The sequence below is a fragment of the Girardinichthys multiradiatus genome, chromosome 5 (genome assembly GCF_021462225.1).
Source record: "Girardinichthys multiradiatus isolate DD_20200921_A chromosome 5, DD_fGirMul_XY1, whole genome shotgun sequence".
Lineage (NCBI taxonomy): Eukaryota > Metazoa > Chordata > Actinopteri > Cyprinodontiformes > Goodeidae > Girardinichthys > Girardinichthys multiradiatus.
The window spans coordinates 47267050-47283023 of record NC_061798.1 but is presented as its reverse complement, the minus strand read 5'-3'; the positions used below and the strand labels follow the sequence as shown (position 1 = coordinate 47283023).

General features: G+C 40.1%; 1 protein-coding gene across 2 annotated transcripts; it reads left to right on the top strand.

Annotated features, from left to right (window-relative positions):
* The first annotated feature begins 5009 nt into the window (after positions 1 to 5009).
* znf330 (zinc finger protein 330) lies at positions 5010 to 15325 on the top strand. Of its 2 annotated transcripts, none has more exons than XM_047364322.1 (10): positions 5010 to 5160; positions 5450 to 5608; positions 5693 to 5712; positions 5801 to 5871; positions 6471 to 6547; positions 7826 to 7952; positions 8050 to 8154; positions 8300 to 8346; positions 12254 to 12371; positions 13748 to 15325. In XM_047364322.1, exons 2-10 carry the CDS (start codon positions 5489 to 5491, stop codon positions 14014 to 14016), a joined length of 954 nt encoding a protein of 317 aa, XP_047220278.1. In that variant the 5' UTR covers positions 5010 to 5160; positions 5450 to 5488; the 3' UTR covers positions 14017 to 15325. The 2 variants fall into 2 exon arrangements, with proteins under 2 accessions (XP_047220278.1, XP_047220279.1); XM_047364323.1 differs by having other exon boundaries at positions 5054 to 5160; positions 5453 to 5608.
* The last annotated feature ends 649 nt before the right edge of the window (positions 15326 to 15974 follow it).

Below are 15974 nucleotides of genomic sequence, written 5' to 3'. Positions count from 1 at the left end.
ACGCCCTCTGCGTCCTTCGCGCCGCTCCTGAACACGCCTCTATGTAGGGATAACATGTAAATTGGCCGCTCCTTTCGCAGAAATCGCGTTTGGTGTGAATGCACCATAAAAACCTAGACACAACACGATTATTTGCTGGGCTGTGGCTGAAAGTACCTTTGGCTGTACTGATGTTATGCGACTGATCAAGTGTATAAGCCAGGAAAAAGAAAAGGTGTTCATTTACCTTCATCCATCTTTCCATCAACCCTGTCCAGCTTCCCTGTCCTTGCTGAAGAAAGACATCCCCACAGCATGATGCTGCCACCGTCATGTTTTACAGTGGACTAGGTGTGTTCAGGGTAATTTGCTGTGTATTTTTCTGCCACACATAACATTTCACATGTAGGCTAACAAGTTACGTTTTTGTCCAGACAACCATCGTCAACATGTTTGCCCCCTGTGGCAAAATGCAAACAGGATTTCCTATGTCATTTCTTTCAACAATGGTTTTATTCTTGTATTAATTTATAAAGTCCAGATGGAGTTCCTGACCAAAGGCCTTGACACAACCCACAGGAACAGAGACATTCATCTTGACTCGAGTTGGCAAGTAAAATGCTCATTCTGACCGGGACATTTCAACATTTCGGAAAGTGAAGGATTGCATAATCGTCCAGTCTACAGATTCTCCTACCTGAGCGGTGGGTCTCTGCAGTTCCTTCAGAGTTATCATACATGATTATTGCTTTTGTTAACTAGCCTGTCAGTCTAGGGGAACTGCCAGGTCTTAGGTTTACAGTTGTGCCATACTCTTCCAAGCTTGGCATATCATTGTATAACCTAACCCTGAGTTAATTCTCTACACGACTTTATCCAGGACATGTCTGATGTGTTCCTGGTTCCAATACTTTTGCAAGACATTGTACCAGGGTTGGGCTATACTGGTCTTAGGGGTCTCTGCTTCAAAAAACTTGTGGTTTCAATGATTGGGTAATTAGTAGGCTCTTGTATAACTTGGAGACAGGCTGAAGAGTAAATTCAACAAATCAGGAGTGTTAGTTGGTCCATTCTGTAGAGTAGGCACACCCTCATCTAAGTTGAGAGCTTTTGTGGATTCTGCTTTCAGCCTAGGCCTAAACCAAGTAGTGCCATGAAATATTAAGAAAAAAGAGGAATGTTGGGACAGGGACATATACCTAGAACATGCCCCTGAGGACTAGAATAGTGCAACTCTAGGACATACTATCAGGTTAAAAAGCAGTGGGGCCTGTAGTGTGATTGACAGTGGTCACTGCTAGAAGAGGAACTAAGTGACACGTTGTCTGAGTTCATTTGGCTCAGTTGAGCTCCAGTCAGCATCTGAACTCAGGGGAAACCAGTCAGTTGAGCCAAATGAACCGAATCCTAAAAAGGAACTGGAATTCCCACCAACCGGCTAGCTGATGATCAGCACGTGACCTGCGTGCGCAGGAAAAAATAAACGTTTGACAGTTGTGATTATTAATCTGTGAATATTATTTAATATTAATATTTTATCAAATAATACTTCTGTCTGTTAAGGGTTGTCCTGTGAATACCAGCCCAGTAAGGTGATGGTATTAGGACAAAATAGAAAGGTGTGAGACGAGCTCTGACATTATTGAACAGCATAAACTCTGCACATATATGGAATGAATTCACACAATTTCTTAAAATACAAGAATTTATTAAACAAAAATAAGTCAACTCAAAGTCAAACATATTTCAATCAGCAAACTCTTTACCATGCTAAAACAATCCAACTAAACTACCAAGCAGAATTAAAGAATAACGAAGACTAATGGGCTATGTACAATATAAACAAGTTGATTAAAGATGATTGAAATCATGACCAAAAGAGTGATGCAACATTACCATGCAATGTTTATGTTTGAGAACCAAGGATTATCTTGAAGAATCTGGAGATGAAGTTAAATTAGTCTTGGAAATAACTTAGGAAATAATCAGCAAATGTTTAGACAACCATTCACAATGCAAGATCAGATAAAATATTATTTTAATAAAATAATGTTTTAAATAATGATCTGCTGAATAAAACCAACCTTCTGGATGACTAATTCTCAACGGTGTCTAATTAGCTGCCTTTATTTAATAAAATAATAATTTAAAGAAATATTATTAAGGGAGTATTTTGGAAAAGAGACAAATCTTTCTGGAGAAAAGGGGCTTAATGGTGTTTGTTTAGTTATCAAACTTAGTAAAGTAATGGGACACATTATTTACTGGATTGAAAACTAAACCTTTCTGGGTAAATATGATTTAGCAGCAAGAATGTGTTCTTACCTGTTAGCAGTTGAAGCTAACAAAGAAGCTAATAGCTTAGCACCAGAATCAAACACACACCTTTAAAATACCAGGGTTAATAAAAGGGTTGAAACGCATAAGCGCGGATGGTGCATTATGATCAATCTTCTGTTTAAAATCACCCTTTAAATAAAGTTTGTTTTAACTTTTAAAACACACAAAGAACACAACCTGAGCAAGTGTGCAGCAGATATTCTGCTAGCACCAAAATAGCTGAGTTCAACACAAACCAAACTTCATAAAATGAAAAACGTTTAGATCATTTCAATCTAAATCACTTCTCTATTATTCTGCCCAAACACTTAACCTCATGAACTGTGGTGAGGAACGTTGTCCAAGGCGGAGAAGTTTGAAGAAACGTCCACAGTCTTTAAACGGTTAGCTACAGCTAACCTCCGTGGCTGTGGATGAAAGACTCCGCTAACCACGTTACCGTTACCATGGTGATGCGGTGATGCTGTCTTCCTTCCAGACTGGGAGACCGCTTCTCTGTAGGGAACTTCTCTGGGACAGTTTGCTTCTGCAGGCCTCAGAAAGAAAGTAAGCAATTCTTACACCTTAATTTCCCCGTTCATGAATGAAAATACCTGGATACACAGACAGTATTTCATTCGTACTTAACTTTGCATATGATTGATGATCGTATGGCTTCCTTGGATCCAGGTAAAGAGTTTATTTCTGTTTGCCAGCAAAGAGACATCAGCCCGCTGCCTCTCCGATCCTGGTCCCGCAAAGAGGAACAGTGGAAGAGGTCGGCTTGTTGGAGAGGGGGTGCTCTTATTCAGACAGAGGCATCATGGGAAGTCTGCTGCTACCCCCGATTCCTAAGCTGTGCCGGAAGTAGGTTAATGCAATTTATTTTGAAAAGTTCCAGAAGAGTTCGTACCGGAGTTTAATGTTGAAATCCATGGCTGGGTCCCAACACGGTCATAAATTTAGAGCTTAACAAAACATTAATTATTTCAAATTTAAATATTTCTGCCATTCTGCCACAGTGACCAAATTATGACAAACTTTAAGAAGGAAAAGTGACACTTTTTTGTAAACACAACTGTCGTGTAAATGTGTAAATAAATAAGTCCAGTATTTTAAAGTCATTTAAAAATCATGATGTTTAATAACTTACCTGAGATATAATAAAATAGGATCCTCTTATTTTGCTAGAAAACATCCCATAGATCTTTACAGAGATAAAAGCCCCACAGATAGGAGCACTGAGGGAAAAGCCATCAAGTCAAATTTTTTCAGACTTTTGTTTGTACTTGTACCCATTCTCCAGTTCTTATTTTTATCTCACTTTATATATGGACCAAATTTGAATGAAAATGATGTAAAAATTGTAACAGTTTTCATAAAACACAATGAATGAATGTCTGTCTTTGTGAGCTGCATGGCAATGAGTATAGGTCGATCTTTCGTAATACAAATTATTGAAAGCCTTTACCAATAACTATAATAGAGATATGCAAGTCCCAAATTGGAAAATTAACTGGAACACAGTCATTTAAATAAAACTTAAATTTTATTTGCTTGCTTTTTAGTTTGGGATTCATAACATACCTTGGTATGTTTACTTTTGATAACTAAGGTTTTAGAAATGTTTAGTAAATACTTTCCAGTTACTTTGGCAAATCCACTGGATCAGAATAAGGATAAAACAAGTTGATAAACTCTACATCCAGATCAAAATCTTAAGACTTGCTTTGACATTTTATGCTGTTGGATTCTAACCAGGTTGTAAGCTGATGTTTAAAATGCAAAAAAAAAAAGAAGAAGCAGGAACAAGAAATGAAACAAATTGAGTAGATGATTTATTGAAAACATTTAAACTCAAACCAGCTGTTTGGCTGCTGATCAAAGTTTTAAGACCACTAGCCTACAACAGTGTCATTTAGACATGCCTAATATGAGTGTTTTCAATAAAATGGTGGCCATGTTGCTCCATGTGGTGAAGACGGCTTCACAAATGCCATCCATGGTCTGGAAATGACTTCTGTTGATGTAAACCTCGCCTGAAATCCATCACCAAATATTTTCTGAGGGATTTACAATAGACGAACATACAGGATGGTCCAAATAAGGAATGTTATTTTCCTGGAGAAGAGGGGCTTTGTGAGAGAACTTATCATTATACAGAGGTGAGATAATGGCAGGTACTACTGACATTTCAACCAATTAAAAACAGTAAAGCATTAAACTCAATTATTTGTTCAGATTGAAGGTAATCTTTACTCAGTTTAAAAGTGGCTATTGACAAAACTGACCAAACATTTCAACAGAAATTCATCAGACACTGTACAGATTCAATGTGATGGGATTAACTATTACAGTTTTATAGATACCTGCATGTATTTCAATAACAGAAAATAAAAAAGCAGATGAAGTCACAAAGAAGAGTACTAAAAACAGATTGGCTGATACAGAGCAGTACATTCAGACAGATTATTAATAACAGGAAAACATAATGCCGACAACTGTAACAGTTGTGGAAAAGTAGAGCACATTCTGTTACAGCGTTAGCAGAATAAGAATTAAAGAACACATTTAAAAAAATAATCTAACCACAATTAAAGTAATCTGGACCTTATTGATTGATCACAATAGAATTGATAATGTGGTAGATACAAGTAATTAATGCACTCTAAATCAGACTCCTTGGAGTAGAATATTTTAGCCTCGTTCCCGTCCACACTCCATACCAGCTGGTGGCGGTAATGCAATAAGAAAAAGAGAGAAGAAGGAACAGTTGTTCCCCTCGCGGAACAAGAATCTATGCATTGTGTTTCAACGGACACCCTTTTTGGACGGACTTAAGCATTAGCTTCGCAGGAGGAGGTAAGAGAAATTCAAAATAATCTCTTACATCTGAAGTCACCTTTCAGTTAAATATTCAGGAGTCAGTTTGTGGTTGTATGACGTCATAGATTAAAATTAAAATTTCTAGTTTAGTCCGAGCTGAGCGCCGTTAGGTTTCTGGTTTTAAGCCAACATCACCCATAAGTTTTCTCTTTGCTATCATAGTTATTCGTGATTAAATGGTTTATCCTCATAAACTACTGATGATGTCATGATGCCGAAACCATCACCGGAACTGTTATTAAAATATGTTCTCCGTGTTTTCCAGCAGGCGAGTCGCTTCGTTCTGTGTGAAGGAACAGCAAAGATGCCCAAAAAGAAGACTGGAGCTCGGAAAAAGGCGGAGAGCCGTAAAGAGCGAGAGAAGCAGATCCGAGCCAACAGAGATCACGTAGATGTGGCCAAACATCCCTGCAACGTGAACATGGTCTGTAGCCGCTGCAGCTGCTGCATTGGCCAACAATAAAAACAGTGCAGAATGTTAATCCTCTCTGGTATTGTGTTTTTCTAGGACTGTGACAAATGTCAGAGGTAAGTCTGATTTTAAATCCGATGAAACAGATTCAGAGTAAGTTTGATTTGTGAACAAATAAACAGCTTTCTGCTGATTTGGTGTTAGGAAACAGAAGAACAGAGCATTCTGCTACTTCTGTAACTCTGTGCAGAAGCTGCCGGTCTGCGCGCAGTGTGGTGAGTACAAATACCTTCTTATCAAAACTGTTACCTAACAATAAAAAAAATGCCTGCAATCTTTACACACACGGTGCTATCAGTAAGAAAGTTTCCGTTCAATCACAGAATGTTATTGGCAGATAGTAGTGAGGCTCCAGATTCATTCAAAGATTAAAATCTGTAATGTATTTATCATATTTGTGCCCCCCTCTGAGTAAACAGCTGTCAGCTTTGCACATCTACACACAGACATTTTTGCTGATTTCACCTGTCTGGTCTGTTTCTGCGTCTTCTTGATGGTGTTAGTTCACTACTGTTTGCTAACCTCAGAGGCATTCATTGAAGACACGCATTTACACTGAGATTGCGTTACTCACAAGTGGACTCTTTCAGTTTTATTTATGGGTATCAGTGTAAAAAATTAACTTCACTTAATAAGTACATACTCCTTCAAGTTTGTCAGTCACCTATAATCTTAAAAAAACCACTGAAGTCCGTCGTTGTAATGTAACAAAATGTGAAAAGGCTCAAATGGTATAAATGTATTGGCAAGGAACTATAATAGGATCAAATTGATCAAATTCTTATAATAATTGTTAATTTGTTTGTGTTTTCAGGTAAAACTAAGTGCATGAAGGCTTCAGATTGTGTTATCAAGCATCCAGGGATCCACAGCACAGGAATGGCCATGGTGGTGAGTTTATATCATAGCATAAATGTGATTCAAATGTGAAACTTTTTTAGAAGTTTGTTGGTAACACAGCAACACTCTGGTTAGACATACTGTTCCAGATATTTGCTGTTTAAATGAAATCAGTGGTTGAGTGCTGAACATAAATATGTAAGATTGTCAATGTAAAAACAATGTACGTCCTTTTTTAGTTGTAGAATTTTATTTATTGGTACCTAGTAAAAATGATCTTGTCCTGACCAGATTCTAAAATTATTTAAATCTAACTTGAAGTGTTCAAACACCTACAACATGTTATAATGGCATTTCCAAACAATGTGACGTGCTTTCCTCAGCAAGAAAGATTATTCACAAGTGGAAAACGTCTAAAACAGCTGCCAGTCGTCTTAGTAGTGGACACAAGTTTAGACCGTGCACAGCCTAAGTACCATCAAAATTTTCAAAGATTTTAACAGATGTACACAATACAAAATATTAAACGATCACCTGTTGCATCAAGGAGGAGGTTTAAAATGAACATGCTTATTGTGCAGAATATTGCCAACATTTACCATTGTTTTTTTTTTTGGAGCAACACTGTGAGTCTAACAAGCTGATATTAGTTTTTAATTAGCCAGGCAATGAGATCGGTAAGCCAGGCTGCACTAGGCTGCACTAGGCTGCTTTACACACAGTTCTTTAGTGTCCACACTATGACTTTCCCAACAGTCATCTATCTTCTTTGTAAACAAAAGCTGAGTTTAAAAGCAACTGATAATCTGGAGATCAATGTGAGGCCACCTGTCTGTCAGCTGAAGCTTGTTCCAAACTGGATCATCAGCTGGACAACGATCCAAAACACTGCCCCAAAGCTACAACAGAATGGATGAAAATAAAAGAACCAAGGTTTTGGAAAGGCCCAATCAAAGTCCAGACCTTGACTTGATTGAGATGCTGTAGTGCTGAGCTGTGCAGAAACAAATCTTGATGAGCTGAAGTAACGATGGAAGGAAGACCAAACCAAAATTTATCCAGATTGATGTGAGACTTGGGTCAGGCACACAACAACTACTAAGAGTTATTGGTGAATAAGGCGGCTTAATAGGCTGTTGCATCATGAGGTGTATTTAGTTTTTCAGACACAGCTTTTCAATTTTGTCCTAATCCTTCCTTAATTTTTTATGACTGTGTGGAATATATTTTTGGTCCACTTGAAGTTAGATTTAAACAAGTTTAGAACCTGATAAATTCAAGACCATTTTTATTTTGTCCTGATTTGTAAAACCCCTTTTGATCCACAAGGGGGCAGTGTGTGACTTCTGTGAAGCCTGGGTCTGCCATGGTAGGAAATGCCTGAGCACCCACGCTTGCTTGTGTCCTCTGGCCGATGCAGACTGTATCGAGTGTGAGCGCGGAGTCTGGGATCATGGTAAGACACTCCCTTTTCTGCTTGTGTACAAATCCGATCTGGTTTATTATCCTGCAGCACTGAAAATAACCACAGAAATTCTCAACTTCCTCTATAGGAGGCAGGATTTTCCGCTGTTCCTTCTGTCAGAACTTCTTATGCGAGGATGATCAATTTGAGCACCAGGCAAGCTGTCAAGTCCTTCAGGCAGAAACATTTAAATGTGAGTCATTAAGAAATACTCTCCTATTAATGTTATTGATAAAAAGAAAGGAAATTATATCTTGTTTCTTGTGCAAAGAAATACCTTAGGCGTATTTGTGCATTGAAGAGAAATTGATTGATTTTTCTCCCATGTTTATTTTTAGGCATTTCCTGTAATAGACTGGGACAACACTCGTGTCTACGCTGTAAGGTGAGAAAGCTCAGCGTCTAATTTTTTTAACAAAACTCTCGACTGCCTGGCATTTGAAGGTGTCAGGGAATTTTATCTGTCCTATCGGCTTGGATTACAGAATAAAGACCGGCCCCCTTTCTTTTGCCTAATGTAATGGACTAAAATTAGATCAGCACATTTTTGTTTTGTTTTACGTTGCTCCATTTAAGGAAATGTTGCTGGTATACAGAGTTTGAACAAGTGAAACTAAAGATAAAAGCATTCCTGTTTGAGAAGCTCCAGGGAAATGCTACATCAGATAAAACCAGACCTGCAGCTACAAGAAACTTGAATGACCTCCTGGGATTGGGTTAGACTTTAAACAGGGCTGCTAAAAGTAAGCATCTGTTGCAGTGCATGGCCTACCTCAGGGTCAAGTTATCATGGTATTTAAAATCTAAATATTTATTATATGGAGTGCATTGAATGGGATGCTTCAAAAGCTGCAAATCATTTTCAAAGAAATCGGGGAAAAATGCTGAACAAATATTGAAGATATAATAACCTGGAAAGCAAAAAGCTACAGAATTAAAAATTGCATGATCAAAAAAAGCCTCACCACTGCAGATATACCCTAGAAGACTCCTGGGCTTAATGACCACAGGGCTTAATGACTTCAGACCCGTAGCCCTGACCTCTGTGGTGATGAAGTCCTTTGAGCGCCTTGTGCTCTCACACCTAAAAGACATCACCGACCCCCTCCTGGACCCCCTGCAGTTTGCCTACAGAGCCAACAGGTCTGTAGATGATGCAGTCAACCTAGCCCTTCACTTCATCCTCCGGCACCTGGACTCCACAGGAACCTACGCCAGGATCCTGTTTGTGGATTTCAGCTCTGCCTTCAACACCATCGTCCCAGTTCTGCTACAGGAGAAGCTCTCCCAGCTGAGTGTGCCCGACTCCACCTGCAGGTGGATCACTGACTTCCTGTCTGACAGGAAGCAGCGCGTGAGGCTGGGGAAGCACGTCTCTGACTCCCTGACCATCAGCACCGGTTCCCCTCAAGGCTGTGTTCTCTCTCCTCTGCTCTTCTCCCTGTACACCAACAGCTGCACCTCCAGTCACCAGTCTGTCAAGCTTCTGAAGTTTGCGGACGACACCACCCTGATCGGACTCATCTCTGATGGTGATGAGTCTGCGTACAGATGGGAGGTGGACCATCTGTTGGACTGGTGCAGCCAGAACAACCTTGAGCTCAACGCTCTAAAGACAGTGGAGATGGTTGTGAACTTCAGGCAGAACCCAGCCCCACCTGCCCCCATCACCCTCTGTGACTCCACAATTGACACTGTGGAATCTTTCCGCTTCCTGGGAACCATCATCTCCCAGCATCTCAAGTGGGAGCCAAACATCAGCTCCCTCATCAAGAAAGCCCAGCAGAGGATGTTCTTCCTGCGGCAGCTGAAGAAATTCAACCTGCCAAAGACTATGATGGTGCACTTCTACACAGCCATCATTGAGTCCATCCTCACCTCCTCCATCACCATCTGGTATGCCGCTGCTACAGCCAAGGATAAGGGCAGGCTGCAGCGTGTCATTCGGTCTGCTGAGAAGGTGATTGGCTGCAGTCTACTGTCGCTCCAGGAACTGTACACCTCCAGGACCCTGAAGCGGGCAGGGAAGATTCTGGCTGATCCCTCCCACCCCGGTCACAGACTCTTTGAGACTCTCCCCTCTGGCAGGAGGCTGCGGTCCATCCGGACCAAAACCTCACGCCACAAGAACAGTTTTTTCCCATCTGCCACCAGCCTGGTTAACAAAGCCAGGAAACCACCCTGACACTCTCCCTTTCCCCCACACCCCCCCCCCCCTTTTTTTACTGACAGGAAACTTGTAACCTGTAACTCTATGCGTTACATTAACGTTCAGCTTGGACTCCTGCTTTACTTGCACACTGATCATCTGCACTGATGTATTGCTCTTGCATCTTATACTGCTCTACATTTACTCTCACTCACTTAAAACTGTGCACATATATTTATATTATATTGTAGATATGTTTATACTGTTTAATTTGTATTGTATTGCACCGACTACGCCAAAACAAATTCCTTGTATGTCCAAAAACGTACTTGGCAATAAAGCTTTTCTGATTCTGATTCTGATTCTAAAAGGTGGTTCTACATGGTATTAACTCAGGGGGGCGGACTATACAAATGCGTGCCATACTTTCCATATCTTTGTTTTCCTTCCCTTTCGGTTCACAATTATGCACTACTTGGTGCTGGTTTATCATACAAAGTCCCAAAGAAATACATTGAACTTTGTGTTTATAAAGTGACAAAATAAGGAAAAGTTTAAAAGCACTAAACATTGACGTCGCAGTTGGATGTTATTTCTAGCAATTTCTTAATTTAGTTAATGTTCTCATACCATAAGTAAAACATTTAACCAAAGTTAGGCTGATTCAGCATTTTTTAAGGCTAAAGAGGTTTACATAAGGGCTGCTGCTGTGGTGGTAATGTTGCACAACAGCTGTAAGACACAGAAGACTTTGAATACAAAGGCTGTAAACCAAAGTGTAGTTCAACCATTGTAACAAGAAGAGTTGTGTTGTCAACGTTGTCTTTAACTTGAACATGCTGCACTCGGGGAAACATGAATTCAAGGAGGACGAAAAATAGGAGGGCAAAATTCCTCTGCAGTTTTTTGCTGCTGTATTCAACCCCAAAGTGTCCCTCTGAAACTATTTCAGAGGGACACTTGAATGTGTGAAAAACTGCATAACTTTCATATGGGAGAGGCTATGGAAACCTTTTACGTATTTCTACCATCAAACATCCAAGATGGCACCGCGGGCAGCGGCCTCAGTATTCCTCCTGCCACATGTCGATGTGCCCCTGGGCAAGGCAGTTAACCTCAAGTTGCCTACCGATCTGCGGATCGATGTATGAATTTGTGTGCATTTGTGAGCACAATTGGGTGAATGTGGCTCAAGTGGAAAGTGCTTTGAGTGGTCGAATGACTGGAAAGGCGGTATATAAGTTCAGTCAGTCCATTTACCATTTAAATGACTACAGGCCTGTTGCCAATATGTCTGTGGTCATGCAATCCTTTCAACAACTGGTGTTAAAGGACATCACAGGCTCCATGCTGGACCCCTTGCTTACCAGGCAAACAGGTTGGCAGATGATGCAGTCCGTTTGGGACCACACTTCATCCTGCACCACCTCAACCACCCAGGGACGAATGCCAAGATCCACCTGCCAGTGGATCACCAGCTTCCCGACTAACTGGGGAGCATCTTCTCCCGCACAAGAACCAGCAGCACTGGCGCCACACGAATGACTGCTCATCAGCGTACCCTCTTCCTGCAGTTTGCAGATGACACGACTGTTATTGGTCTGATCCAGGACAATGACGAGTCTGCATAGAGTCACCAACACTGTGTCTGCTGTGGATTACTTCATATCTTGCACTGATTGCCCCGACCCCTCTGTCAGACCTTGAATTCAGGCCCTTGTTTCAATGCAGGCATCAATTGTTGTTGCAACTTGTGATTATAAACAGAGTCATGTGGTGTTCCTCAGGGCTGCATTCTTGGACAACTTTTATTCAATATCTACATGCTCCCCTGGCTCAAATTACAGAGTATTGCAACATATCCTAATATTTATAGAAACCTTTAAAACCTGAAATGCACAGAGAAGTGCTGGATCTTTTAAATAAGGTCTGAAAAACCACAGGCATGTGGCTGTGGTTTTTCTATTCACAGGGAAAAACATAAATTGACCATCCTGTTGTCTTCTGCTGAGAAATGCAGTTTCGCACTCATTCAGGCCAAAAGAAACAGTTTTCAATACTTGAAAATGCAAAGCTCAAAGGACGATAAAGTAGTTTTGAACAGGAGCAGTTGACTGAGATTGTTTTTCCTTTTTGTCTGCAGGCTTGTTACTGTGATGATCACGCCAAGAGTAAAGTCTTCAAACAGGAAAAGGGAAAAGCTCCGCCTTGTCCGAAGTGTGGTCACGAGACTCAGGAGACAAAGGACCTCAGCATATCCAGTGAGTTTCACACAGCTCTGGCTTATGTTGTTCCTGTAAAGCTGCCAATTCAAACAAGTTGTAGGAACATCAGCTTCCGGGTTCAATGATTTTGAAAATCTTGACATAAAAGCTGATTTCCCATAAATGGTCTACGATGAAGATCGGACACAAAGATTTTCCACTAAACATCTGCATCTTTGATCGTTCAGACTGTTTTATCTGAATGTCTGTGAATACTTTTCAGTACTGCAGTGTAAACAAAGTAGAAAAACCAAATATGTATCGTCTGGTGCAGAGCAATTTTGGCGTGGGAATTCAGAAAATCTGTCTGAACTAAATTCCTGCTGCTCTGTGTAATACAGGGGTGGGAAATCATTGGCTGAACACATTTTACCAGTATGTATATAATAATGAACTATACGTAGTTTTATCAATACCTGGTAGATGTTGTGGATGAACAGTAAAATGTGACCCACATTGCTGATAACAACCGCTGGAGGTCCCGCCATTCTGTGCTTCGCCGGTGCAGCACGGACACAAAATGCTCTGTAGAAGTATTATGTGTCAAAGTATTTTTTTGCTAATAGTTGTATGAATGTCCATATTTACTTCCGTCCTAATCAAACGTACACTGAACAAAAATATGTGTGGGACTTTTTTTTGTGTGGGTATTGTCTGAGGCTCGCTTTGTCAAAAACTGGCATCAGCATTGATTCTAATCAATTTTTATTAATTTATTTTCCCTTTTTTCCTACTCAAAAAAATGCTGAATGGATTGCTCTATTTAGTTTAAAACAAATATGACTTGAATAAAGAAAATTGACTAATTCAAATGAATTGAAATGACTAATTAAAAGTCAGCCCATCATCAACACAGCCAAAGGTAAAGTTTAAAAACACAATGTGTGTTTTACAAAACCAGCTGTCAGTGAGAAAGGTTGTGTATTTCCCTGCATGTTTATGTTTATCGATTTAAATTTAGGCTGTAATGGCTGAGAACAAGTCTGATTTTGACAAACTGAGAGCAACACTTAAACTTTTATAAATAAATACTGAGGTCCAAGTCTTCTTAAAAACTCTACAGTCTGTAACAGCCTTTTGTTTAATTGAGTAACCCACATCTCTCTCCGTCAGTGCAGAGTCTGCTTTATAAGGTGCACAGCTGGATGAGGGTGCCTATGTAGGAAACTGAAGGTCTTGCCTTCAGAATAAAAGCAGCATATTCAGATTCACACACAGTATTAACACTTTGTGCATGCTTGGTTTTCATGCAAGCCAGGTCTGCTCTAATGCCTGTAGGCCCTTAACAAGAGCTGCACAGCAAATGTATTTAGGTATGTAACCTTGTTTCAAAAGTGGGCTCCGATTGGTTCACATCTGTGTGTTCTCTGCAGCTCGCACCTTGAAGTTTGGTCGGCAGGCCGGTGGCGACGACGACGACGATGACTACAACGGAGCTTCAGGATACGATGCCTACTGGAAGAACCTGGCAGCAGGAGGAAGCCAACAAAATGACTACGGAGATGATGATGATGATGAGGAGGATGACGGGTATGAGGAGGAGGGGTATGATGATGAGGAAGAGGAAGATGAGGATGATGAAGAGGACGAAGCTGCTTCTGAGTCTCTGGCTGAACTGAAGTTAGATGGTCCTCCTGCCTAAACTAAGACTGAGTTGATGATTCTGTTCTGAGTAATGGAGTCCTACAGAGCTGTGGATAAATCTAGAGCACCTTGTATTCAAACAACTAAACAGTTTTGTTATCTTTGGAAGTGGTTCTGATCCATAGCTTTCCTAGCTTTCTGGTGGCATTTTAAAGTTTTTATGTATTTGCTTGCTTGTTTAATCATTTCTTTCCAGTCTTGGTACCTGAGGAAAGCATGGCATATTTTGGGGTGTTTGCTTAAATAAATGAGTACAGTGGAAAAGTGGAGGACATAAGGAGAAGTTTCTTACTTAAAAACCATGTTCACCAAGTAGACGGTAGCAGAAAGTCAAGTCTTTAAGAAACAGCAACAATTCCCCACATAGTCCTTACACGGGAGTAAGTCAAGTTTTTAGTGAGTTCTAACAAAAAATAACTTAATTTCTCTGGCATCACATTAAAAGAACTTTAGTCTATAAGAACAATATGACGGAAACTTTTAGCAGCTTTGAATCTGCGATGGTTTAAAATCTTACTGATAACCAGTCCATGCCCATTCCCAACTATAGTTATATAGTTTAGGAGGATTTTTTTAAATGACTGGTTATTGACAAAAACGAACCTTTTCTATGACATGTAGAAACAACACCGATTCTTCTCTTTTCATGCCAGAATGGTCAGAGTTCCGTAATAATAAGACAGTCAGGTTTACTGCAATGAAATCCGGTTATAAGCAGCCAAATTCTAAGGAAAATATTTGAAGCCCTTCAGAAAGTCTAAGGAATTGTTGATCAAGACCACTTTTAAAATGAGAAAGTCCAGCTATTTGAAAGCATAAAACAACATAATGAGAAAAAACTCCATACTTGTGTTTTCTATTCTGAGTTGGTTATTCATTTATGCTCTCAAGCAACTTTTAGAAATGTTATAAATAATTTTAAACAGAACAATTCTACACAGCGCTGAGCAAATAAAGCTTGAATCTGGAACACGTTATGACTGCCATTAGTCATTTTAATTTCCTAGGCTCTGAAGAGTTCAACTAGGAACATTATGCACACACACTTTGTGAAAAGATTCTGTGATAAACGTTTTCACTAGTTTGTGTGAGCTTTTTTCTGTTGTGTGTCAAAGGTTTTCAGTTTGTAAGAGTCAGGTTTTATCTGTTTGTAATCTGATTCTGAATAATGTCTCTGGTTGTATCCCATACAAAGAGGTTTATTTGTAAAGCACATTTCATCAGCAAGACAATTCATAGTGCTTTACACGATGAAGGAGGAAATAACGTAGATTGCATTGGCACAATAAAGAAATGGTTGGATAACAGACTGAAAATAATGTTTTTTGCCAAAGGCAGCCTCACCAGAAAACCACAGTTTGTTTTTCTCTCCTGTTGTTTTTGTGGATGGGTTTTTCCAGCTAAGGAGCCAACTGACTCTATTGAAGACCGTGACACCATTTCTGTAGACCGCAGCGTGGGCTTGATATGCTGACACGCTGCTTCAGGACATTGTTTAGTGCTGCAGAATTGGCTCAAGGAAATTGAAAATTAAGGGTTACACTGTTAGTTCTTTAAGAAACCCTCCTGATGTCCACTCATTACCTGTATTAACTGCACCTGTTTGAACTCATTATCTGGATAAAAGACACCTGTCCACACAATCAAACAAACTCCAGCCTCTCCACAATGGCCAAGACCAGAGAGCTGTGTGAGGATATCAGGAATAAAATAGTAGACCTGCTCAAGGCTGGGATGATCTACAGGAAAATAGCCAAGCAGCTTGGTGAGAAGACAACAACTGTTGGTGCAATTATAAGAAAATGGAAGAAGTTCAAGATGATGGTCGATCTCACTTGATCTGGGCCTCCAATCAAGATCTCACCTCGTGGGGCATCACTGATCATGAGGAAGGTGAGTGATTAGCCCAGAACTACACGGCAGGACCTAGTCAATGACCTGAAGAGAGCTGGGACC